Raw genomic sequence first — 25,876 nt, 5'->3', positions numbered from 1 at the left:
TGTCTGTCAAAAAATGCTATACAATATGACTAACACAGAGTTAAGTATAGAGTTATATACACTGGTTACAATTAGAGACAACAACCGTTGAATAATCCTATTTAAGAATATTATTTTACAGTCATGTACCTAAGAATATCTATCACAGTAAGTCCAATATGTCATATGTGAACCTTTGGGATATACCATGGGTTCTTTTCCTGTTCATAATTCAGATGCATGCGGCGAAATGGATTACTCTGAAAATATTCTATTATTCAAATCTCAGCAACCGTTGAGAACTCCATTGGCTCTCACTTTGTCAACGGTTTCCCTAGTATAAATACTTCAACTCCTTGCTTCATCCTTCACAACTTCATCAACTTCCCTTTTTTTTCTCTGTTGCATGTTCTGTTTCTGAAGTACTTTAATTACTTCACACAACAACATTCAACAATGGTTGAGATTGAAGGATCTCCAGGAAGCTCCATGCATGGAGTAACAGGGAGGGAACAAACCTTCATATCCTCAGTTTCTTCCCCAATGGTCCCAACAGACACCACAGCCAAATTCGATTTACCAGTTGATTCAGAGCACAAAGCCAAAGTTTTCAAACTGTTCTCATTAGCTAATCCTCACATGAGAACCTTCCACTTATCATGGATTTCCTTCTTCACCTGCTTTGTCTCTACCTTTGCAGCAGCTCCTCTTGTCCCCATCATCCGAGACAACCTCAATCTCACCAAAAGCGACATTGGCAACGCCGGTGTCGCGTCTGTCTCCGGCAGCATTTTCTCCAGGCTCACCATGGGTGTAATTTGTGACCTCTTAGGCCCACGTTACGGGTGTGCCTTCCTGATCATGCTGTCTGCACCAACTGTGTTCTGCATGTCGTTTGTGAATGATGCTGCAGGCTACATTGTGGTTCGGTTCATGATCGGGTTCTCATTGGCCACGTTTGTTTCGTGCCAGTACTGGATGAGTACCATGTTTAACAGTAAGATTATTGGGCTTGTTAATGGAACTGCAGCTGGTTGGGGTAACATGGGTGGTGGAGCCACTCAGCTCATCATGCCTATTGTCTATGAATTGATCAGGAGAGCGGGGTCCACTCCCTTCACTGCTTGGAGGATTGCCTTCTTCATCCCTGGTTTCATGCATGTTTTCATGGGGATCCTTGTCTTAACCCTTGGCCAAGACTTGCCTGATGGCAACCTCAGTGCCCTCCAGAAGAAGGGTGATGTTGCTAAAGACAAATTCTCCAAGGTAATTGTCTCCTTCTTAATTGGGGTTTCTCTTGCCGCAGCATCACAAAATTGCAAGCAAATCAAATGCGGGTTGATGCCACTGCAATTGCAGTCCTAATGTCGATGCGATGACTCCATAATTTGTTAATGCGGCCCCAATTGCGATTGTGGACCGCAATTTGAAAACTATCATTTACATACACTTTAATTTAGTGCTCTTATGACTAATTAATTTAATTGCACTATTGATTTTGTGTTCAGGTGTTATGGTATGCCATAACAAATTACAGGACATGGATCTTTGCACTTCTCTATGGATACTCTATGGGAGTCGAATTAACCACTGACAATGTCATTGCTGAGTATTTTATGACAGGTTAGTATAGTTGATAAGCTGTTTGATAAACTGACAAGAGCTTTAAATTTTTTTTCATTCCTTCATTGGACTAATTAATTAACTATTTGTACAAACTAAACAGATTTAATCTGAAGTTGCACACAGCTGGAATCATTGCTGCTTCATTTGGAATGGCAAATCTTGTTGCTCGCCCCTTTGGCGGATATGTATCTGATGTTGCAGCCCGGTTGTTTGGTATGAGAGGAAGACTGTGGACTCTGTGGATCCTCCAAACACTTGGAGGAGTGTTCTGTATATGGCTTGGGCGTGCGAATTCACTTCCAATTGCGGTGTTGGCGATGATCCTTTTCTCAGTTGGAGCTCAAGCTGCTTGTGGTGCAACATTTGGAATCATTCCTTTCATCTCAAGAAGGTCTTTGGGGATCATTTCAGGTCTAACTGGTGCAGGTGGCAACTTTGGTTCTGGATTGACACAGTTGGTATTCTTTTCAACTTCAAGATTCTCCACAGGTGCAGGATTGTCATGGATGGGTGTGATGATTGTTGGTTGCACTCTTCCGGTGACTCTTGTTCACTTCCCACAGTGGGGTAGCATGTTCCTTCCTCCTTCAAAAGACATCAACAAGTCCAGTGAGGAACACTATTACACTGCTGAATGGGATGAGGAAGAGAGGAAGAAGGGGTTGCACTCTCAAAGTCTTAAGTTTGCAGAGAATAGTCGCTCTGAGAGAGGAAAACGTGTTTCCTCTGCTCCAACTCCTCCAAACACAACCCCTACCCATGTCTAAGATGGATGGATGATCACCACAGTGAAAGCTAATGAGGAAAAGAGTATATGGATCCCTTGATTGAATAATTTATCTTAAGCCTTTAAAGATACTTTGGCATCAGAAATTTGGTGTTGCCCTTCAAATTCTACTTGTATAGAATTTGGTGTGATTTTCTATAAGGGACTTTGGTGTCTGTGGGAGTGTGGGTCTATCAGTTAATTATACAAACAGGTGGTGTACAAAAATAATATATTGAGTTTTTTAATTTTGGTGTGATATATATTAATGAATGTTACTCATGATCTTATGACTTGCAATATATGTAGACATTGAATATTCTGGCTGGTAATTGGGAACCACATGTAGATTCAGATCTCCATAGTCAGCAGTTCTAGTTTGAGTTGATGATAGCATTTGATTAGTAGAATGGAATTAGTAATTAAACTGATATTATTTGTCAACTCAATTATTGTAGATTTGTTAAAGATGCCACTTGCCATATATCTTTTCGTCCACCTGAAACAGAAGAATACTTAAAAAGTCACATATAATAATATGATAACCAAGCAAGCAGCAGGTGCTAATTACTAAATAACAAGATGCACTACCACTAATTACATACATACCTTATAACATATTTAAAATTCGTAACACAGTTGGTGAATAACTTAAATTTTTAAGTATTTAGTCGATGGTTTGATTCCTCAATAGTGATGTGTGTATAAAGAAAAATTTATTGAAAAAATGAAAGAGATTTATAGAGATAATAGGTGGGTTAGATCTGCTAACTACAACTCCTGAAATGCACCAGTTACAAGGCATATGCTATCAAATTGCATATTTGCAATCTCTTACCAAAAGAGAAAAAAACTAACGCTTTATTTGGTAGAGAAGAGAGAGATGGGGAAGAGAGAGTAGAGAAGAGAGAAGTTGAGTAAATTAAGAGAAATATGTGAGAAATAGAGTAGATTTTAAAGGTTATTTGGTATGTTAGAAAGATAAGAGAAATTGAAGAGAAATAATGATGTGGAATGGTATATGTTTTATCAAATTACATTTGTATCCAATGAAAAAGCTTATTAACATTTTTTCTGACGGTAGAAAAAAGGGCAAAAGGGATAAAACACAAGAAAAAACAAGTCCAGCTCTATCTCTCTTCAAATCCAAGAGAGAGCAAAAAGCTGTAGGTCCCACCTCATTTCATCTCTCTCTTGTATGTGGGTTGAAACCAAATGTGGAGACGGACTATTTAATTTCTAACAGAACCTCTCTCCTTCTCAACTCTCTCGCATCAACCTCTACGCTGCCAAACAAAGCGTAAGTGAATCTCCACAATCAAGTGGTTGCAAAGGTCACTATTACATGAATAATGATATATTCACACCTCATTTTTTAAACACTCAATTTCCACCCTTTTTTATTTCTATCTCTCTTCTCTTATCACTTATCACATCTCATACTTTCTCTCTCTTACTTTTTCCTTTCTTTCTATCTCTCTCCTCCTTCCACCTCTCTCCACCTCAAAGAGAGGTATGAAGATAACATTATTCCTATTACATTATTGATTATTACATTACAGTGTCTAATACTGCCTAAATACAAAGATTCATCATAAGATTCATAACCCTTCCAAAAAGGGGTCAGGACAAACAATGCTAAGCAAACCATCAATATCTCCAATATCAAAAACACTATCTTCTCCAAATTGGGATAAAACATTGTCGCTATAGTGAAAACGACACACACAAAAACCAGAATAAGAAATGTTTTCAATATGGGGTCTTCTTCGTCTCTGTTTTCCCTGCCGGCACGACCTTTCTTTCCTTTCTTGCCTTTACTGCTTTTCTCACTGTTCTGCAGAAATTTCTCCATCGTAGCTTCCATTTGTCGCAAGAGTTTATCTTGCAACTCCAACTCATTCTGCTGATCCTCCAAATCATCAAAGTATCCGGATTGCAATAACGCATCTCTCAAGCGGTTATGAGATTTCTCCAGCCATTCAATTTTTTCTTCAATCTTCTCCACCGTAAAAAATTATCACAAACACATGAGCAATTTTTTTTTTTATTCTTTAATATGTGTTAAATCATGTTACATGAAATGTATGCCTAGTTAACAAGAAGAGCTGTCCATACAATATTGTAACCTACCGTGGACAATGTTTGATACTCTACTCGCTGATCATCAGTCAGCAGCAGCACCAGCTTCTCCATGCTATAAAAGAAGTAGCACTCGTTAATCGTTATCACAATTTAAAATATGGATGATGAGAGTAAAGATGTAAAGAGTAGAGACATTTTCAAATAACACATGCAATTTTTTTAAGAGTAAAGACAGAACATAAAAGAATAGACTTCTACTTTGAATCCAATGTGACTGAAAAACAAAAGAGAGGGTTACAAGCTGTAATATTCTTCATTGAAATATGCAGTCAAAACGAATGCGGAATGCCTAAGTGATTCAGGTTAAGGCTCAAGTGTGAAATTCAAGAAGCATTATTTTAACATTAGTCTTGTATCTTACTGAACATTACATGAGAAAAGAGATCGAGAGTGATTGAGGAGAAGGAACGGAGAGGCTCACCGAAGGGGTTGTTGATGATGAGCTTCTTCGCTGGAATGGTAGACATGGCAGAGCAATCGAGCATGCAGTGTGAAACCCTAGGAATCGCTGTGCTTGAAACGTACGTCAAGTGAAAGAGGGTGAGTGAATGCTTTTTTTTTTGCATCGGAAAATAAATAAAAAACAAGATAAGCTACAAGACTAACAAATCCCAATTGTGGAGGGCTTAAAGCCTATAATTTCATTAATTTGGCATGCCTCCAATAATTGTCTTCACATTTTTTTAAAAAGACGAAGACTTGTCTCTTTATTTTATGCATTCTTCAACATACTTATTTATTTCTATTATTTCATATTAATTTTCTGTATTCATGAATTTATTAATTCAATTAATATTTTTCTATTTTAATTTGCTGTGTTAGTAAGCCATTTATAAATACTTTTGTAATGAAGGAGAGCGTGGGAGAGAGGAATTTAAATGAAGAAGAAGAAGTAGAGATGACGATGAAGAAATGTGAATCTAATATGAAGATGATGAAGATAAGGATTTTAAATTTTTATGTTAGTTTGTTTTAATCTCAAATCATCATTAATTGAAAGACATTATATGAAGATTTTTAGGGATTTTTTTTACAGTTATGGGTTTAAATTAAGATTAGGAAAAGTAATAATTTAAATGAAGATTTTTAGGGTTCAAATATATTTCATTTTTAAATATTATTTATTTATGTGGAATTTAAATATCCACTAATGCTCATTAATTAAATGGCGTGACAATGCCACATGGGTTTCCCGGAGCTCCAGCGTTGACCCAGGCGGCCGAAGGGACCCGAACAAACATTTGTACAAAAACTGGGAATCAGCCCCATACTTACGCCGACGAGGGACGAAAACCAGACATAGGAACAAAAACTTAATTAAGCCAATTTCTTATTGGAAAATGAACGGCCAACATACATATTTTGTTTCAGTCATAAAATATGGTGGCGGTTTTTTACTATGGCAAAACCAACATGTGAGAACTCTCACAATACACATATTATGTCCTTATATATGTAGAAAAATACACCAAATCCTATGTATTTAGGAATTTGAATGGTGTAAAACAATACTCCAAAGTTCTAAGCGCAAGAGCTTTTACAGTTTTAAGATACCTTATTCAGCCAGGGAATCCATTAACATTTTAACTCATTATTTATGGTGTTTTCACATGTAGCAGAAGCTACAACAGAGCCATGAAAATGACTTTTTCTTGAGAATCCGCTTGATAGATGAAGTGGCCTTAAAACTAGACATGCGTAGGGGTTGTGTTTGGAGGTGTTGGTGCAGAGGAAATACGCTTGCCTCTCTCAGAGCGACTATTCTCTGCAAACTTGAGACTTTGTGAGTGTAACCCCTTCTTCCTCTCTTCCTCGTCCCATTCAGCAGTGTAATAGTGTTCTTCACTGGACTTGTGGATGTCTTTTGAAGGAGGGAGGAACATGCTTCCCCACTGTGGGAAGTGAACAAGTGTCACGGGGAGAGTGCATCCCACAATCATCACACCCATCCATGACAATCCTGCAGCTGTGGAGAATCTTGAAGTTGAAAAGAATACCAATTGTGTCAAACCAGAACCGAAGTTTCCACCTGCACCGGTTAGACCTGAAATGATCCCCAAAGACCTTCTTGAGATGAAAGGAATGATTCCAAATGTTGCACCACAAGCAGCTTGAGCTCCAACTGAGAAAAGGATCATGGCCAACACAGCAATTGGAAGCGAATTCGCACGCCCAAGCCATATACAGAACACTCCTCCAAGTGTTTGGAGGATCCACAGGGTCCACAGTCTTCCTCTCATACCAAACAACCGCGCTGCAACATCAGATACATATCCGCCAAAGGGGCGAGCAACAAGATTTGCCATTCCAAATGAAGCAGCTATGATTCCAGCTGTGTGCAGCTTCAGATTAAACCTGTTTAATTTGTACAAATTAGTTAATTAATTAGTCCATGAATTTTTTTAATAAAAATTGAAATGAAGGCTTATGTCTTTTTATCAAACAGGTTTTGAGCTAAACTAACCTGTCATAGAAATACTCAGCAATGACATTGTCAGTGGTTAATTCAACTCCCATAGAGTATCCATAGAGAAGTGCAAAGATCCATGTCCTGTAATTTGTTATGGCATACCATAACACCTGAACACAAAATCAATAGTGCAATTAAATTAATTAGTCATAAGAGCACTAATTAAAAGTGTATGTAAATGATAGTTTTTAAATTGCGGTCCGCAATCTCAATTGAGGCCGAAATAACGGATTATGGAGTCATCGCATCGACATTGGGACTGTAATTGCAGTGGCATCAACCCGCATTTGTTTTGCTTGAAATTTTGTGATGCTGCGGCAAGCGCAGCCGCAATTAAGAAGTAGACAATTACCTTGGAGAATTTGTCTTTAGCAACATCACCCTTCTTCTGGAGGGCACTGAGGTTGCCATCAGGCAAGTCTTGGCCAAGGGTTAAGACAAGGATCCCCATGAATACATGCATGAAACCAGGGATGAAGAAGGCAATCCTCCAAGCAGTGAAGGGAGTGGACCCCGCTCTCCTGATCAATTCATAGACAATAGGCATGATGAGCTGAGTGGCCCCACCACCCATATTACCCCACCCAGCTGCAGTTCCATTAACAAGCCCAATAATCTTAGTGTTAAACATGGTGCTCATCCAGTACTGGCACGAAACAAACGTGGCCAATGAGAACCCGATCATGAACCGAACCACAATGTAGCCTGCAGCATCATTCACAAATGACATGCAGAACACAGTTGGTGCAGACAGCATGATCAAGAAGGCGCAGCCGTAACGCGGGCCTAAGAGGTCACAAATTACACCCATAGTGAGCCTGGAGAAAATGCTGCCGGAGACAGAAGCGACACCGGCGTTGCCGATGTCGCTTTTGGTGAGATTGAGGTTGTCTCGGATGATGGGGACAAGAGGGGCTGCTGCAAAGGTAGAGACAAAACAGGTGAAGAAGGAAATCCATGATAAGTGGAAGGTTCTCATGTGAGGATTGGCTAATGAGAACAGTTTGAAAACTTTGGCTTTGTGTTCTGAATCAACAGGTAAATCGAATTTGGCTGTGGTGTCTGTTGGGACAGATGGGGAATTAACTGTGGCTATGAAGGTTTGCTCCCTTCCTGTTACTCCATGCATGGAGCTTCCTGGAGATCCCTCAATCTCAACCATTGTTGAATGTTGTTGAGTGAAGTAATAATTAAAGTACTTCAGAAACAGAACATGCAACAGAGAAAGAAAGGGAGCAGTTGATGAAGTTGTGAATGATGAAGCAATGAGGGTGAAGTATTTATACTAGGGAAGGCGTTGACAATGTAAGGGCCAATGGGATTCTCAACGGTTGCTAAGCTCTTAAGCTTACAGAAAAGTATATTCAATTCACATGATCCATTTCGCCGCATCTACCTGGAGAATAGGGAAAGAGCCCCTGGTATATCCCAAAGGTTCTCTGATGATGACACATGACGAACGAGACTCCTCGAGTTATAGTTTTTTTTTTTTTTTTTTGGTATCGCTACAGTCGACAGCCGTGAGACTAATCTCTCGCCCCACAGTCAACGCACTAAGCGGTAGGGGGCTGACCAAGAAGTTTTTTCAATTTGCAAGAGTTGAGTTTTCTAGTTATATATTTATATGAATAAATTTTATTATATTTTAACAAAATAATGCACATGTTCACATACCGATAGAACACTAAATTGCTTGGTTATAACGATCTAATATCATATCAAAAAATATATTATCTCAAAAATTCAACGGTTTTATATTACATTTCTAACATAATAACCTTCAACTACCAACGAAGTGGTTGGTTCAAGTGGTACATGCTTGACTTCCCTTAAGTAAGGTTTTGGGTTCGAGTTTTGTGGATGAAAAAACTCCACTGGGAGAGTTAGTCCACCATGATGTGATTCTCCCCGGCTCGAACAAGATTACCTCTGAAAGATGACACTTGTCTTACACCAAAAAATAATAACCTTCAACCTTTGATATATTCGTATACATTTTTGTTTTCTTACACCAAAAAATAATAACCTTCAACCTTTGATATATTCGTATACATTTTTGTTTTCCATGGATTTCTCTAAATATCCCTAGCTATTTTAATTTACTCATTATATTTTTTACTTCTCTCCATCTTTTATTTCTATATCTTTAAAAGTCAATGTGAGTTAGTTTGAAGAAAAAAGTTTCTAAGGATAAGTTTGTGTTGGCACTTTAATATCACCTCCACATTATAGAGAAATGAGAAATTAGAGAGAAATAAAAGATATCATATAATTTTTTTTTTGTAATTAAAAAAGATTAAAAAGAAAAAATGAGAAAAAAAAACACGAAAAGAAAAGTGGAAATGAATCAAAACCCTTAATATAATATTTCTCATTTTCTGGGTGAGAATCAAAGCCTTCACCATATTCCTCCCTCCGTTCTTATATATAAGTTCATTTTACCTAATTCTCTTAGATTAAGAAAAATAGGTACAAGCAATAAATTTGTAAAAGAATTTATTCACTTTTCTAGATTACCCTTATTTAATTTCTTATAAATTTATCTCTCCAGGTTATATTATTTCAAAATCTCATTGTCTCTTTTATATTAAATATGATGATAGTTTTGGAAAAAAATAATTAATGCTCCATTGATATTGTCTCTTTATTACCCATTTTCACAAGCTTCTCACACAAAAATGTTCAGTTGACATACCAATTTCATCTCCACTTGTGAGATTAGGTACAAATGAGAGAGAAATGAATGATATGATTTGTGATGTGACAGGAAATGCAGAGAGAGATAAAAAGAAAAATAAATGAAAATGAAATAGAAGAAAAAGTGAGGTGTGTATATATCATTACTTCTTTTCACAGCAATTCTGAGTACAAAATGAATCATAACAAAAAAAAGTGTGACACATTGGTCCGAATTAGAGTTCAAAATGAATGAAAATTTATAATCGCCCAATCAACTCAGATTATGAAAAAAAAAATTAACGGAAAAATAAATTTCAGAAATTTCAAGTGGATGGATATATAAAAACAGAGTAACTTAATAATAGCAATAAAAAATTAAGCGATAATGATTTTTTCAAAAAAATTTTAGGAGACTAATACTATACTTTAACCTAAGCAGAGAGATTAAAAGTAGTAATTATAAAGAAAAGTAATTTAGCGTTTCAGATGATAATTTTTTATTGTGCAATCAATACTACACTTGTGTTGAATATATATATGTTCTGGCTTACGTGGTGCTGGCAATTTGGAACCACATACAGATTCAGGAAGCAAAGATGTTTACTGGTGAAATTTTCATTGTCATTAATACGTCAACTTAAATCTCGATGGTGAGAATTAGTACTAGTTTAAACTGATAATCTTCAATTAGTGGTATGAAATCAATAATTAAACTGTTATTAGTAGTAGTGTAGTACTAGTATTTCTCAACTCAATTATTGAAGATTTGTTTAAGTTGATTGTCTCTTTTTGGCGAAGCATAGAATGCGTAGAAGTCATGCATATTTTTAATCTGATAAACAGCCAAGCAGGTGCTAACAACACAAATGGCTAATGCTACTAATTATTTACCTTAATTAACATGACTTGGGTTTCGTGTGAAGTGTGAAATGTTGCTCAAGTTGTGATTACATGGTGTAGTGTCTTTCCGTCAACATAATAATATAAAAATCATTTATGTGATTTATTTAATTATTTTAGATAATTGGTTATTGAAATGGTATTGGAGATTCTATCGTCAAACAATCTAGAGTTCGATATTTATTGTCCTTAATTTTTCTACACTTAAAACACAAACGGGCTATTGGGAAAGGGGCGTGGCAGAAATAATAATATAATAAAATCATTTATGTGTATCTTATCCAACAAATTGAGCTTTTAGGATAATTTTTGTTTGACAGTTTCGTTCAACGTTTAAGCAAATGTAAACATGATTTCACGTATCTCAATATATTAATGAAGAAGTTTGAATTAACGTGTATTGAAGAAGTAGAGTTTTGTAAGGTGAGTTTAATGTGAAATCATTCCATAGAAAATAGAAATTCAAACACACCTTTTAAAAATCTTTTTACAATTAAGTCTAAAGTCAAATTCAATTCTAACATTTGAGTAGCTTCTGCCTACCAAAATTACTTGGAGAAAAGAAAATTGATCCAAACAAATACATCTGCTTCAGAAAAAGAATGCTAACCACTATATGTCGTACGTCATAAGCTACTTGTTTCACCCAATTCCATGTTATTTGGATACAAGTGTTTGACAATGGCAAGAGCAAGACAAAAATACAAGTGGGATATATGTTTGTGTGCTAATATCAGTTTGTGGATAAGCAGATCAACTATTTTCATTTGACCAGAGAAGACAAACGCAACTAGCATAACAGAAGCCAACAAATAGAAACAATTGGACTCATTTAAAAATGCCCTGCAAATTCTTTACTTTGTCCACTAATATGTTAATGTTATTGGATTTGGAATAAGTCAGCCACAAAATGATTCTTTGCTTGAGCTATTTGCTGCTTCTGTTATTTGCATCAATTATTGTTGGGTACATAATTTATGTTTATATAGATTTGACAATTGACAATATCCACAACAAGTTGCAATAGATCAGAAGTCAGAACTTTGCTTTCCAACAAATATTACTATTTGAGTTTTACAAACTGGAGAGTCTGATAATGCTGGGCTTATCTGATTTTGTTAAAAACATTAAAATAAAATATAAAAGTCTCACATCGATAGAATGGTGGGTTCACACAAACTATAGTATAAGGTGGGAGTGTTATGTTCCCAATTGCCATAAGGCCTTTTGGGCTAGACTACTCTCCCTGATCTGCACTTCCAGCCCAACATATTTTTCCTTGGACTTATCTGGGCTTTACTTCAACACAACTATTTGTGGACTAGGTTCACTATTTCATAAGTAGAAGGAAAAATCTCAGGAATGTCAATAAAAATAAACACAAGAATGGAATTGAATTCTTCATGGAAGGGAAAAGGAATTTGCTAAAACTGTGAGGTATATGCATAATCTGAATAATTAAAAAATGTTACAATGGAAGAGGGTGCCATCCAACAATTTGCATAGGAGTATATGAAGAGTGTATGTTTGTACAAATATCATTACTCATCTTCTCAACAGTAAATTCATATCCTATTCTCTCAGGACTCAACATAATCAATCTGAACACAACGCCTGCACAGTGCTACAATACATACACATAAAGTTTTGCTTCATGCCTGAGAGATCTGAAATCTGAATGTTAATTACTCACCATCTTTACTTCATCATGTTAACTCATTCTGATTTCTTCTGAGCATTGATTTCAATAAGACCATTTGTAATGAAGAGGATCTGTGCATTTTGAACATGTGAAGCTAAACTAGGGGCTTAGGTTCCCACTACCGCCACATGTTGAACAGTTTCGAGCAGAAGAGCACTTTGTACAGTAGCTCCACTTCTTTGGAAGCCTGGTATTAGTAATTGAATTGAGTGGATCAAATCAAAACTCAAAATTAGAGGAAAAGGGAGATATGAATATCATACCCGGCCGTGAATCGAGTAGCCGCGTTCTTAGCTTGCACTCTTGCCTTCTCAGCACTTTCATCAGAACGTTTCCTGAGCATGAATCCTTCACCATTGCAAGCTGAACATATACCAGAACCTCCACAATCGTCGCATACTTTCAATTGAATCTTTAATTTGACAAGAAAAAAGTACTTGAATTAGAATACCAGTTTCACATGAAAAATGGCAATTGTGCTTATTAACAAGAGGCTTTGCTCCCTATTTTCAAGCCTAATTCTGGCAACAATGACATGAATGAATAGTCAATAATGTCTTAGAATCATGAAGAGAGTGCACAGAACCACCTTTTGGAAAATAATGAAAACTGGATGCAATAACCAAATTGTCAGGTGATGTTTTTTTTTTTTTTTTTTTGATAGGCAAATTGTCAGGTGATATGAAAGATCAACACTATTTTTTCCCATGAATTTTCTTCAGTGAAACAGAGAAATGTCACATAACATAGGCAATGTACTACACTACAATTACAAGTTACAACAACTATTGAGCATTTGAATGAAATGTGCATTCCAAAGATTTTCATGTTCTTGTTTGGAAAAGTAAAGTGATTTTATCAGTGGCATATCGCAAAGTTTGTAAGTAAGATGAATCATTTTACTAATACCAACAATAAAGATTGGTTACTGACCTGTGTGGGCTCGGAAGCTTTGGATCTCTTTGCAAGAAGAGTGGCTGCTGCACCAACAAGAGTCGCAGCGACTGCCACAGAAGCTGCAGTCTCAGGAAGTGCAGAGGAGACCGATAATCCCCTTCTTTGTAATTGTGATTTCACATCTATTCAAGAAATAAAATGAGAATAGCAAATATAGCTTTCCCTTAAATTTTTATAACATAAATAATCAGGTAGCTACTAGTTCTCATCAGTGAAATACCTTACTTAGAGACACTATAAAACAGGTTCAAGTGAGAACAGTAAGGGGTTCCTCAATAATAAACTAAGATACCTAAGGAATGATTGATTCTACCAATGGATTAAAAGGAGAATGGAATCAAAATTGAAAAGAATCACACAACAGTCAAAATAGTGGTATAACTAGTACATAGTTCCCCTTCATTTCTCAGCATCCCAAACGGAGAAAGTACGGAACTTCTCTCCCTATTCTTTCCTGTCAACTTCCATCCTCTAGTGCAAGCTTAACAAACAATAGGTTAGTGTAAATTAGTCTCTAGGTGATGATTCTAAGCAAGCCACTCAGCGTGAATTTAGTATTTTCCCATAGAAATTCAAGATTGATTTCTTTACATGGTGTATATCTTTGGTGAATTCCAAAGGCATATTATGTTTTGTATATTCTTTTTGTTCTATATTTCTTCCATTTCCTATCCAGCATTAAATAAATTATGGCTTGAGCACCACCTTTGCAAAGCAACTATAGCTAGGAACTACAACATGGTGGAAAATTTTACCAAAGACATATTGCTCCAAAGCCACGATTCTAATATTAAAGAAGCTGCTATTTTCTTTTCACAATATATGATGAAACAGTCATGATGAAGTTTTGAACATTTAATTCCCTGACTGGAAAGCATAATTCACATCAGGGTCCTAGACCCTCATCTCAACTGGCACATTTTGGGTGAATGAGAGAATGGGAAAACGAAGTTACAGGAACAGCATTTGAGATGGAAACAACATAAACTTCTACCCAGAATTGATTTTGGCTTTAGAGTCAATTGGAGAAAAAACTCCAAACATGGCATAAGATACTTGAGCTAACATTAACTCTCTAATTAGTGTTGGTTATGAAAAAAGAAAAAGTGAACCACAAAATTTATTAAGATAACCAATATATAGAGTATAAATCAATCTTCTGGATGTTTACTTAACATTTGACAACTTTCAAATTAATTAATTTAGATCAAAACTAAAGTAGACCTATCTACATTTCTGGGTTTTCACCAGCACCAGCAACACTAATTGAATTAGACAGAATTACATAACAATTGGGAAAAACTACAGTAACAATTTTCACCCAACATCAATTCTCATGAGTTAACTTTGGATTTCTTTTGAGCTAACACTAGACACCTATCCTATTAGTCTGAAAAAATAGTGAAGGTGAAGTCTACCTACTGGGACTGTTCCTCCATAAAAGCTACATTGCATGCATTTACACACACACATACCTCTTCATCCCACACCAGAATTAGTTAACTACTAACTTAATGAAGTTTCAGTTATCATATATATCAGCAAGAACAACTAGGATTGATGAGAACAAACTAGAATTTACATGACACTTGTTTGATTTGTAATCAATCATGAAAACAAGAAGAAAATATCTCACTCTTAGAGAAGGTGGGAAGTGATATAGGGTGCTGCACAACAAGATGAATATCCATGATGTTCAGATAACTGTCCTGTTCTGTCCACCAAGTATAGCTCCTTCTGCTCTCTTATCCCGTTCCTTGCTCGCCTTTCAGAAGCTTTTTGTAGATATCATATCTCCCAAGAGATGGTATATAATTTAAAATAATAATATATTTTTATATGAAATTAAATAAAACATGACTTAAGTTAAGGAACAAAAAATTTAAATAAAAAATCATAAGATATTAAAATGACTTTTTTGGATTCCTTAACAAAACTCATAAAACAAATTATCTTTGTTAAAAAATATTTAAAATTAATGCATGCGTTAAGGCAGCTCCTAGCTATGATAATTATTTTGAGATATTAAGAATTGGAAAGTTATATAGTGTAGACAAATTTCGAGCATCCTTCAATACACTTCATCTTAATTAGTGTATGCATTCACTAAACCATTCTACTCAACATCCTTCAATGCTTTTCTTTCCAAGTTGAGTCGACGTGACATCCACAAGGAGATATGTGGGCTAAAGTGGTATGTTTAGTCCCAATCTACATAATCCGTAAGCGAACGAATCAGATCAAATTGGTCCATAAAATAAGTAGGTTTAACATTTTATTGATCTACATCCTCACAACTCAAGTCTATAAATTATCAGGGCCTAATTCGCGAACCACCTAATTGAGAATTCTAAGAAATACTTTCACCAAAAAAAAGTTCTAAGAAATGGTAAAGATTAGTTTGAATCTTTTTATATCATTTGAACATCAAACAAAAGTGTTAGAATCTTTTTCTTCACTTTTAATTAATTTTTAATATATAAAAGGATAAAGATTAGTTTGTGGGTTGGTCGGCGAACTCATAGAACAAACACATTTAACAGGTGAATTAAGCGGTCCAACCCGTATTGGATTTTGGTCTGTAGCCTGCCAGTGGATTAAACAATTTGGTTTACGGGCCCAAGCCCATATACTTATCTCTATCCACAACCTATCTTGAGGGGTACTAGGGGAAGGCTCCTCATATAAGGACAAACATAATTATGTGACACATTCTCAACATACAAGTTATGGTGGTTTTAACGGTTGTTAAAGTTTTCGGCAGGGCTAAGTGGTGTGTCATGTGTTGTGCGAGTTTATATGTCAATGAATTTGGGGCAGGGCTGGCCCTGGGTCTGTGCAAGCAGACCCACAGCCCATAGCCTTCAAAAAGAAGGGGTCCAAAAACAAAATTCACATTAAACTTTTCCTAAAAAATAATCTAGTTATAATAATTAATGTTCAAGATGCTATTAATGACTTTAGCTGGTCTAGTGGTTAGTAATAGTAACTGTTTATATTACTTTTATGTACCGGGTGGCGGGTTGCAAGAGGTCAGTTGCCAAACGAATTAACATAATGATTTTAATGAAAGTTCGAACGTTAAATATATAAATGTATCTGGCAGTTGTATCTCCAAGAGATATTTCTCTTTATTAGGGGTCCATTTTTATTATTTGCCCAGGGTCTCCAAAATGTCGGGACCGGCCCTGATCAGGGGAAACACATATTGTATCAATCAGTGAGACTTACGTGCTATAGTGTGAAAGAAGTTAGTTAGCAAAGTGAAGAAGCAATTGAGCTAGTGTTGTATCTAAGATTCATCTCTCTGTATGACTCAAAATAATCAATGCACATATAAATTTTCACCTTTCCACTTAAATCCAAGAAGAACAAATGCAAGTTGCATAGAAAAAAGAAAATGAAAAAGTAGTGAACAAACAGATTTCACTTGGCAAAAGAAATGAAATTAAAGCAGGTTGACAAAGATTTGATCTTCCTATAGCTTCGCAGGTACACACGAGTGAACTTGGAACTCTGACTCCAACTAGTGACGTGCTTCTCGTGAACAAAGTTATTCTTTTTGTGTATTCTGATGCTAGGTTGTTTCCCAGTAAATTTATCACTCACCAAACACAATTTTCAATATTAGGAACCCATGACCCATTTCAAATTTGATCTAACTGAAGTACAATACAAGTATCCTCGGTGGATAAATTTATTGAGTTTGTGAAGAGTCATAAATAATGGTGAAGTTTGCACATTTTATAACCTCTACTCCGAGTTGTTCAGCAATATATGATTAATGTCAGTGAAAATGTTTTATGAACATTTACGGATGAACATTTACGGAGAACCCTATTATCTAGTTACAGATAGTTGTTGAAGAGATTCAGATAAGGGGGTTATATATAATCTATGAGACGAGTAGCCAAAATTTTAGTACAATTTGTATATAAAAATTGTGTAGATATGTCGGTGAAAATGTTTTATGAACATTTACGGAGAACCTATTATCTAGTTACAAATAGCTGTTGAAGAGATTCAGATAAGGAGGTTATATATAATCTATGAGACGAGTGGCCAAAATTTTAGTACAATTCCACATTAGTATATAAAAATTGTGTAGATGTACAATGATGTCTGTGTTAGCGTGTGTTAGTAGTTGTATTCAATGTTAGTGGTTAAGGTGCAGGCTACAACCAATGTCCATTAAATTGCAGACAGCTACAAAAAATGGCATGGGAGGGTAAAATTGCAGTGGTGGTGGAGTTGATGTTCTCTTGCTGTCCTTTAAACGTCACAAGCTAACTCATATAGGCGCGCAGTTGAATTGTTGAAATGGATGTCTTCTCATCTATAAATATTAAGTGTGTATTTGCATACACTTTAAACTCACACTAGCACACATTTCAATGTAAAAGAAATACATTTTTTTCATAAAGGACAAAAGAGTTGAATTGGATAAAATGACTTTCACATCTAACTTAATTCTAATACAAACATGTCATTGATGTTATGTTTGGATACATGTTGACTGTTGGCATAACGGCAAATCAATGTTATATTCCACTTCTACGTAAAATATGAATGAAAAACTATGTAAGTGCATGCTCTATCCATACGCTGATACGCACGTTTTTTTTAACAGCTCTGCATTGTAGATTCTAATAATAGTGCCTCAAAGACCCTTGAGATGCGAAAACAAATAGGCACTTAATGTTGTTTGGATATTATATAAGTGTAGTGCGAATATACTTTTATTTCAATCTATATATGAGTAAGTGCTAATATTTGACAAAAAAAAATTGAGTGTTAATATCAACTTGCACTAATGTCAATTGGTATCCAAACACACATCGTATGAACACAAATTAAGTTTAATGTGAATGAATTTTTCATCTCAATTCATAAGTGCGTGTCAACTTCCTTTTAAATCGGTACTCCATAAATAATATCCTCTTAAATAATAATTTTTGGGTGGGGAGTACGAGCTTTGTCACAAAATTGTGGATGGGGGGTAAAGCTACCACCCTAAAAGAGATTGATGAAGTTTCTTTTATAGGTTACCAACCACCAATATAAATGGAATTAGGCAAAAGATTATAGTGATAGTCAAGATAGAAGCTCCTAAATTTAATTATCTTTGAATTCTTTAAAGTGTCTGATCACCAGCTAGACTCACGAGACACTCATAACTAGACTAATATCTTAATTATTTTTCACTAAAGACACAAGAAGTTGTTAAGACTTTAGACTTTTTTTCCTTAATTGGAGCAGATTATTTCTAAGTCAAGTGCTAATGGCATGCAAAATGAAGATATTACTTGGATTTGGGGGCAAAGAACAGAACAAATTTGACCAGATAGTGCAATAACAGGAACTCACGAGCATCCTCACTTGCTGCACAGATCAAAAGAGCACACACCCACCTCGCCAACTCACCAATTAGCTGTGAATATCTGCATTCATCAGCAATTCACGAGCCTATTTAAGTCACTTTGTTTCAACCCCTTCATAACAGTCTACCATAAAACCTCTCATTTCAGCACAGACTCAAATCAAAACAACACTTCTAGTTCAAAGAAAAAAAAAATCAAATGTCTTCTACTACACATATCTCCATTCTTGCCCTTTACCTCATCCTCTCACTAAATTCTCTAGACATGGCCATGGCCGCGAGGATCATTCCTCGCAGCGCTCCTAGCACTGTTACGAGGCCGGTTTTATTATCCGAAGCTGAAAATCTCATGCATCTACATTTGGATCACAAACAAAAGGTGTTTCAAGGGAGACAAGTGAAGAATTGCTTGCCAAAAGGGTATAGGCATAACTCTGCTCCAAGTAGATTCGTGAACTATCATACTCTAGGCTCTAGCAGCTGCTCAGGAATCCATTCAGAGAAACCATGAAGAATTCAAGATGTCTTGCTGATTGGAAGAGACTTGATTTGTGTTTACATTATGGTTTTTCCAAATCATCAGTAGTTGAAAGCTAAGAAATTAAAGTCTATATGCTCTTTTTGCTTTGCTTAACTTATTGTGATTGATATATTATACACCTACTACAATTTTGAGGGAAGTGTATAGACAAGTACCTTTCCTATTATGTGTGCATAGCTCAATGCATAAGATGTTCAACTGACATATGTTTGGATGAGCTTCTCTTTCATAGAAAGAATTCTTATAAAGAGAAGCTACTCACAAACAAAATTGATTTTGAATTTAATATCATGTAAAAACAATTCCAAACATGCAATGTGTACGTCAAAACATTACACTTAGGCCAAGCTTGTGATACTAAGCAGTAAGGAGAACTATATCAAGTACTCTATCCCATGTTGTACACTTAGGCCAGTGTGCGTAGTCTATTATTCTGTGTGATGGGCGAGGACGCAGAGTCTTTTTTTCTTGCAAATGATTGTATTTTGTTTCTGTATGTTTTTTGGGTGTTAAGTCAATAAAAATCAACTAAGACTAGATATTCAAAGGATTTTTGGGGACCAACATTATGTACATGCACCAAAAAGTAGGGCCGTTTTGACTGTGTGAATTCAAGATTTTCCTAACTCGAGGATTTTAAATCCGCCCCTCAAGTATGAACTTCCAAGTCTGTAGGGAGTTAGGGACACAAACTCAAGGTTAAATTAATACCAATTACTGGCATATGCATTCTCTCACTAAATACAAGAAAGCAAATAATGTTGATGCTTATTGCATGTTTGGCTTTAAATCAACTGTAAAATAATTTTCAAACATGCACTATGTGGTTCTGAATTCCAGTGTTAACTCGAATAATCTAAGAATATATGATAACTGAATTTCATATTAAGCTGGTATTAACGTAAGTAAACTTAAGGATAAGAAAAGCAAATTTTGTACATAAACTTAAATTATAAGAAAAGCAAAATACGAAACAAGGTTCGCAGTTAATCCTTGAAGGGACAGTAAACAAAACAATTTTCCTGAGCTAGATATGCTACTGAAAACACACCATTCAAATAAAACCTAACTATACAGATCCTCTTCATCAGCCCCACCAGCAGAAGTTGCGAAAGCATCAGCAGTTCCGACGGTCCTGCCTCCAGTCGCAGGAAATCTGAATTCACTTCCAAAACCCCGGGACTGCTGTAAGGTCTGAGCAAATGACTGATACTTGCGTATATCAGCATCACTAACACTCCTTCGCGCAAACTTCATTGACTCTTCAAAATGAGCAGCCTTGATCATCTCAGCAACCTCTCCCTCTCCCTCAATGTCTTCATCCATGGCCTCAGGATGTTCTTTTCTCTTCCGGTCTCTCTCAATGTCCTGAAACAAACCAGTCAAATAATAATCAAACTTAGTGATAAGAAACTCATTGAATAGGTATTATAAACAAACACAACCTCAGATAACAATGCTTGGTTGAAGCTATTGCTAGACCAATCACCACAAGTGCATTCAGATATAAAAGGGGGATAGTGTATATTGGTCCAAGGTTAATGTATAACAAGTTGATTGTGAGTGTATTGAACTAGCAACTTAAAGCAACCACCAAAACACAGAACTACATAAAAATAAGTAACAGGTTTCATTGCAGCCATACACTGGCATCAGAGAGGCTGCTTTGCCTTGAAAGCTAGAAGAACTAATAGAAATTTATATCTATTAATCTAACCAAAAGCATACCTTTTCTATGCTTTCTCTTATAGCATATTTGCAAGCTCGCTGGCATATCTCTGTTATATCAGCACCACTGAAGCCTTGAGTATACTTAGCTAGAGCTCTCAACCCAACTTCTTTCTCTACAGGTGACTTCCTCAAGCAGGCCTTGAAGATTTGATGACGGGAGTCCTCATCAGGAAGAGGAATATAGATCAATTGATCTAGACGGCCAGGTCGTAGAAGTGCTGAATCAATGATGTCAGGTCTGTTGGTTGCCCCAATTATGAACACAGTCTTTTTGGCAGACATACCATCCATTTCAGTCAGAAGTTGATTTAGAACTCTATCAGCAGCACCACCAGCATCCCCAACACTATTTCCTCTCTGCAACAATGACATAGTGATAAATATACATGTGCGAGCAACCCTAAAGGTATTGACATCCAAAAATTATATTTGGCACCACATTGGAATATCAGAATTCTTTTACAAAGATATAGAAGTAATACCAACATTAATTCAGAAGATACAGTTATAACTCAGTTTAATATCAATAATGGGTAAAACATACTGATATAGCAAACTAGGAATTTAATGAGATAAAAAGACAGACCTGAGTGGCAATGGAATCAAGCTCATCAAAGAAGAGGATGCATGGAGCAGATTGTCTGGCCTTGTCAAAAATTTCTCGAACATTGGCTTCACTTTCGCCAAACCACATAGTAAGCAATTCTGGGCCTTTCACGCTGATGAAGTTAGCTTGGCATTCATTAGCTATTGCCTTGGCCAACATAGTTTTCCCATTTCCTGGAGGTCCATAGAAGAGGACTCCTTTTGATGGTGACATACCAAACTTCTCAAACTTTTCTGGGTGCTCCACAGGATATTGAACAGTCTATGCCACAAAGAGAAAATCATTTCAGATTAAATTGATAGAGCATAGTACAAGATATAACCAGGGTAAGATTGCTTACCTCTTGCAGCTCGCGCTTGACATTCTCAAGGCCTCCAATATCTTCCCAACTGACATTAGGCACCTCAACAACCTGTTGACAACGATAATTAATTAAAAAAAAATACCAAAGACAGAAAGTCTCACCAATCACCATCCAATAATATTTTAAACAAAAGCAACTAACAGAAAACTACTTACAGTTTCCCGTAAAGCAGACGGATTGCTTGTTTCTAGAGAAGTATGGAAATGCTCATTTGTAACTGCCATAGAATTCAACACCTCAGCATCAATAGTATCAGCTTCTAAATCAATGACATCCATCTTCTCCCTAATGCATTGCAGAGCAGATTCAGTGCAAAGAGCAGCAAGGTCGGCACCAACATAACCATGAGTATTTTTTGCAATTTTCTCTAAATCAACCTACAGTAAGAGAACCAGAACAATTGAATAATCAAAACAGTTGCATTAATAGCAATGAATAATTAGAATCTATAAGAGGAGCCATATGCACAACAAGTTTAGACAAAGCAAAACACAAAATGCAAAAGGCAACACGGCCCATCAACAGAAATGAAAGTTCAGTAATGCTGAACTTACATCATCAGAAAGCTTCATCTTTTTGGTATGTATGCGAAGGACTTCAAGTCGCCCAACCTCGTCCGGAACCCCAATGTTAATTTCCCTATCAAATCTACCAAACCTTCTCAAGGCTGGGTCAATGCTATTTGGACGATTTGTAGCTCCCATAACTATAACATGAGCACGAGCCTTTAATCCATCCATAAGAGTCAAAAGCTGTGAGACTATACGGCGTTCAACTTCCCCGTTTGTCTTCTCCCGCTTGGGTGCAATAGAATCAATCTCATCAATAAAGATAATTGAGGGAGCATTCTTTTCTGCTTCTTCAAATGCTTTTCTGAGATTGCTCTCACTCTCTCCAGCAAGTTTGGACATAATCTCTGGACCATTAATACAAAAGAAGAATGCTCCAGTTTCATTAGCTACAGCTCTTGCTATCAATGTCTTACCAGAACCTGGGGGTCCATACAGCAAAATTCCTTTGGGTGGTTTCACACCAATTGATTTAAAAAGTTGTGGATGCCTCAGTGGAAGCTCTACCAACTCACGAATCTGTGCCATTTGCTTCCTGACACCACCCACATCATCATACCCAATTTCATCCAGCCTTTCCTCATCCTCCCTTCTCACAGGCTCCCCCTCACAGAATATTTCAGTGTCTGGAGCAACTACACAATACTCCCCAGGATCGGTTTCAATGACCTTGAACTCTACACTTCTCATCCCTCGGACAAGAAATAGATCTCCTTTTCTGACTGGACGATAAGCCTCCAAGAAATAAGCTGCAAATTATAAGCAAAAAAGTAGTTAGAAGTCGAAACCCTATATACAAACACACAAATTTAGAGAAGGAAAGCCAACAGAATCAAATCCCTGGAACATTAACAACCACACACCATCTTTCAAACAAAAACATCCAGATGCTTTGGCAAAGCAATCAATGTGGTAAAACATCATGATAATTGAAAGTTACTCAACAGTAAACATGTATTCATTCATAAAATAGAAAGCGAGAGCTCCAAGCACACAACAAAAGAGGTTCCCATAAGAAAAGAATGCCCATCTTATAACACCATCTAAGCAAAGAGAAAATAAAACTCTCACCATAACCCAATTGCGGATCCAACCGTGATTCAAATATATGGTATTACAACAACAAGAACAACACATGCAAGTTTGGTTTTGAATTGGGATTTTCAAAATCATGTTTTAGAAAAAAGCTATCCATGGTTAATCAAACAACCAAACACACTAGAAAACTGTACCACACAGTAATCTCACTTACATTACATATAAGTGGAAATACAAACCGAAATTAAGCAATTAAGCATTGATATCATAATCATTGAAAGTCTACTCTAAAAAGATAGAATCATGTGCTTTAGGAGAGCAAAGTAGAAGAAACTCACGTTTCAAATAAACATCAAACAGATTCCCAGTAAGCCCTTCAATGGTATCATCAAGAGGCAGAATGTGAACACGCCTCCCATACTTAACATCAGCGCACTGGTGCACAGACACAACATCTCCAAGACGAACCCTCAAATTAGACCTCAAAACTTTGTTCATCCTTATCTTAGGCTCCTCACATGACTCATCAGCAAGAGCAATGCAAACAGTGTCCCTCCGTTTCTTCCCCTGCAACAACAACCAAAATCCATAAACCACAAACCCCACCAAAAAATAACAGAAACCCAGAATTTGGAAATTCAATGAAACCCCAGATAAGGAAGAAAATAGAAACCTTGATGAGGATAGTGTCTCCCCGGAAGAGTTGGAGTTTTTCCATGGTTAAAGGGTGCATGGCCACCACTGAGTTGTCGTCGTTGATGGATTCATCAACGACTAACCGGTTCGGTGACTTCTTCCGTTCAAGAATCGCCGTAGTGAAATCTTTCTTCCCCGGTTTCCTGAAAATTCAACCCCATTCTTCCAATGTAAGAAAAAAGAAACAGAGAAAACAGAAACTCCAAAACCAAAACAAACGACAATGATTTGACTCACGGGTCCGATGATGATGACTCGACGTGGTTAGACATGGTTGGTTTCGAAGATCAAAGTAGTAGTACTAAACACAGTGACGATGAAGCAAAGCAATAAGGAAGATCAAGAGTGTTTGAAGGGGTCGACGTTTGATGTATTTATATATAACGGGTGGTTTGTTTATCAAGAAACTGAATATTAGATAAAGATCTTGATTTTTTTAATCTCTTGTAAAACAAGAAAAGATTTAGTATCATAAAAAAAATATAGTTTTTAGATTTCTCTTATTATTGATAATAGAGGAGGAAAAAAGATAGATTTAGGTAGATGTTTTGCGTAAATAAGTTTGAGATAAATAAATTTAAATCTTACTCTTATAAGTTTTTTATTTATTTATCATGATATTCTTGAAAATCAGGTATGATTTAAATATACGTTGTATAATGAAATATTAAATTAGATCAACAAATTTAAATGGAATCTGCCAACAAGTTTACTAGCTGATATAATAACATAAATCTATATATAAACGTGACATATCAGAATTATAAATATCACTGCAAATCAGTTGGGTTGTGTTTAATTTTTTAAAGACTTAAAATTTATTTAAATCTTAGATAAATTACATCCACTAGGGATGATTCCTAGACTTTTCCTTTTTCTCAACTCATTTGTCACCCTCTTACCACTTGAACTATCAAAGTATTTAAATAGGTAATAAAAAATATGTAATATATATTTACACAATATATCAAGAATTTTAGACTAATTATATTGTAGATTAGTCATCTTATATAATCTATATGATAAAAATAAATATGAAATAATTTATCATACTTTTTAAAATTAAAAAACCAAAAAAAAATTAAACAAAATATTAGCCGGTTCAACTCAATTTTCAGCACAAGCTCTTAATCGGTTCAACCCAGTTTTGATTCTCCATTGAACCAGCAACTTTATTGATTCCTGATAGGACCAATTGAACCAGCCAATTCGATTTTGTAAACACCAGGTTAAAAAGGCTTTGGTAGCTAGTTCGGGCTCTAAGCCCGCCATATAACAAAAATAACTTCTATTTTCTTGGCCCGGTGGTAATACCGAATGTTTCCATGTTGTATTGATTTTTTATTATTATTACGTTAGGAATGATTTCATTACATTATTATTTATATCCATTTTAATTATAGAAGTTGTACCAAGGTGAGTGCAAGCAACCTAGTGAAGCTTATGGCTTATGCCCTTCAAATATTTATTATGAAGCTCAATTTGTCTAAGGCCGAGGAGTTACGTCAGAGCACCATTTTAAATTATTATGTGTCAATTATCACATCTTTGATGAATATTCAAATACCGTTTAGACATTTATTAATTTATGTAGTAGAATTTAGTGCTCGATTAAGGCAAATAATGAAATGCAACTACTAGAATATTGCTCAAGTTAGTATGAAAGAGCACATTTGAATTTTGATACAGCCCACAAGAGTACTGCATGTCATATTGACAAGAGACA

The 25,876-nt window shown here is 35.9% G+C and overlaps 4 protein-coding genes across 5 annotated transcripts; 1 reads left to right on the top strand and 3 right to left on the bottom strand.

The window, feature by feature from the left end:
• The first annotated feature begins 356 nt into the window (after positions 1–356).
• Positions 357–2,690, top strand: LOC130747247 (high affinity nitrate transporter 2.4-like). Its single transcript, XM_057600119.1, has 3 exons — positions 357–1,245; positions 1,488–1,595; positions 1,686–2,690. The coding sequence occupies exons 1-3, from the start codon at positions 436–438 to the stop codon at positions 2,370–2,372; spliced, it is 1,605 nt and encodes a 534-aa protein (XP_057456102.1). The 5' UTR covers positions 357–435; the 3' UTR covers positions 2,373–2,690.
• A 3,126-nt stretch (positions 2,691–5,816) lies between these two features.
• Positions 5,817–8,248, bottom strand: LOC130747246 (high affinity nitrate transporter 2.4-like). Its single transcript, XM_057600118.1, has 3 exons — positions 7,339–8,248; positions 6,981–7,096; positions 5,817–6,871 (listed from the first exon to the last, which is right to left on the bottom strand). Exons 1-3 carry the CDS (start codon positions 8,146–8,148, stop codon positions 6,205–6,207), a joined length of 1,593 nt encoding a protein of 530 aa, XP_057456101.1. The 5' UTR covers positions 8,149–8,248; the 3' UTR covers positions 5,817–6,204.
• A 3,737-nt stretch (positions 8,249–11,985) lies between these two features.
• LOC130747245 (uncharacterized) lies at positions 11,986–15,007 on the bottom strand. The gene is made up of 4 exons (XM_057600117.1): positions 14,861–15,007; positions 13,201–13,346; positions 12,531–12,679; positions 11,986–12,454 (listed from the first exon to the last, which is right to left on the bottom strand). Exons 1-4 carry the CDS (start codon positions 14,913–14,915, stop codon positions 12,367–12,369), a joined length of 438 nt encoding a protein of 145 aa, XP_057456100.1. The 5' UTR covers positions 14,916–15,007; the 3' UTR covers positions 11,986–12,366.
• A 5,049-nt stretch (positions 15,008–20,056) lies between these two features.
• LOC130747244 (cell division cycle protein 48 homolog) lies at positions 20,057–24,533 on the bottom strand. Of its 2 annotated transcripts, XM_057600115.1 has the most exons (9): positions 24,388–24,533; positions 24,128–24,293; positions 23,793–24,021; positions 22,402–23,165; positions 22,003–22,224; positions 21,824–21,895; positions 21,463–21,744; positions 20,874–21,233; positions 20,057–20,513 (listed from the first exon to the last, which is right to left on the bottom strand). In XM_057600115.1, exons 1-9 carry the CDS (start codon positions 24,420–24,422, stop codon positions 20,211–20,213), a joined length of 2,433 nt encoding a protein of 810 aa, XP_057456098.1. In that variant the 5' UTR covers positions 24,423–24,533; the 3' UTR covers positions 20,057–20,210. The 2 variants fall into 2 exon arrangements, with proteins under 2 accessions (XP_057456098.1, XP_057456099.1); XM_057600116.1 differs by lacking the exons at positions 23,793–24,021; positions 24,128–24,293; positions 24,388–24,533 and adding an exon at positions 23,280–23,403.
• Positions 24,534–25,876: the final 1,343 nt, after the last annotated feature.

The sequence above is a fragment of the Lotus japonicus genome, chromosome 3 (genome assembly GCF_012489685.1).
Source record: "Lotus japonicus ecotype B-129 chromosome 3, LjGifu_v1.2".
Classification (NCBI taxonomy): Eukaryota; Viridiplantae; Streptophyta; class Magnoliopsida; order Fabales; family Fabaceae; genus Lotus; species Lotus japonicus.
This window is presented reverse-complemented; position numbering and strand designations above follow the sequence as displayed.

Coding starts and splice junctions, on each gene's coding strand:
- LOC130747246 (XM_057600118.1), bottom strand. CDS start 8,148: ATGGTTGAGATTGAGGGATCTCCAGGAAGCTCCATGCATGGAGTAACA. Junction 7,097..7,338: donor CTAAAGACAAATTCTCCAAG/GTAATTGTCTAC, acceptor TTTTGTGTTCAG/GTGTTATGGTATGCCATAAC. Junction 6,872..6,980: donor GCTGAGTATTTCTATGACAG/GTTAGTTTAGCT, acceptor CAAATTAAACAG/GTTTAATCTGAAGCTGCACA.
- LOC130747247 (XM_057600119.1), top strand. CDS start 436: ATGGTTGAGATTGAAGGATCTCCAGGAAGCTCCATGCATGGAGTAACA. Junction 1,246..1,487: donor CTAAAGACAAATTCTCCAAG/GTAATTGTCTCC, acceptor TTTTGTGTTCAG/GTGTTATGGTATGCCATAAC. Junction 1,596..1,685: donor ATGTCATTGCTGAGTATTTT/ATGACAGGTTAG, acceptor TAATTAATTAAC/TATTTGTACAAACTAAACAG.
- LOC130747245 (XM_057600117.1), bottom strand. CDS start 14,915: ATGGATATTCATCTTGTTGTGCAGCACCCTATATCACTTCCCACCTTC. Junction 12,680..13,200: donor AAGCTTCCGAGCCCACACAG/GTCAGTAACCAA, acceptor GTCAAATTAAAG/ATTCAATTGAAAGTATGCGA. Junction 12,455..12,530: donor GCTACTCGATTCACGGCCGG/GTATGATATTCA, acceptor TACTAATACCAG/GCTTCCAAAGAAGTGGAGCT.
- LOC130747244 (XM_057600115.1), bottom strand. CDS start 24,422: ATGTCTAACCACGTCGAGTCATCATCATCGGACCC. Junction 21,745..21,823: donor TCAAGCGCGAGCTGCAAGAG/GTAAGCAATCTT, acceptor TTTGTGGCATAG/ACTGTTCAATATCCTGTGGA. Junction 20,514..20,873: donor TAAGAGAAAGCATAGAAAAG/GTATGCTTTTGG, acceptor GGTTTGTTTCAG/GACATTGAGAGAGACCGGAA.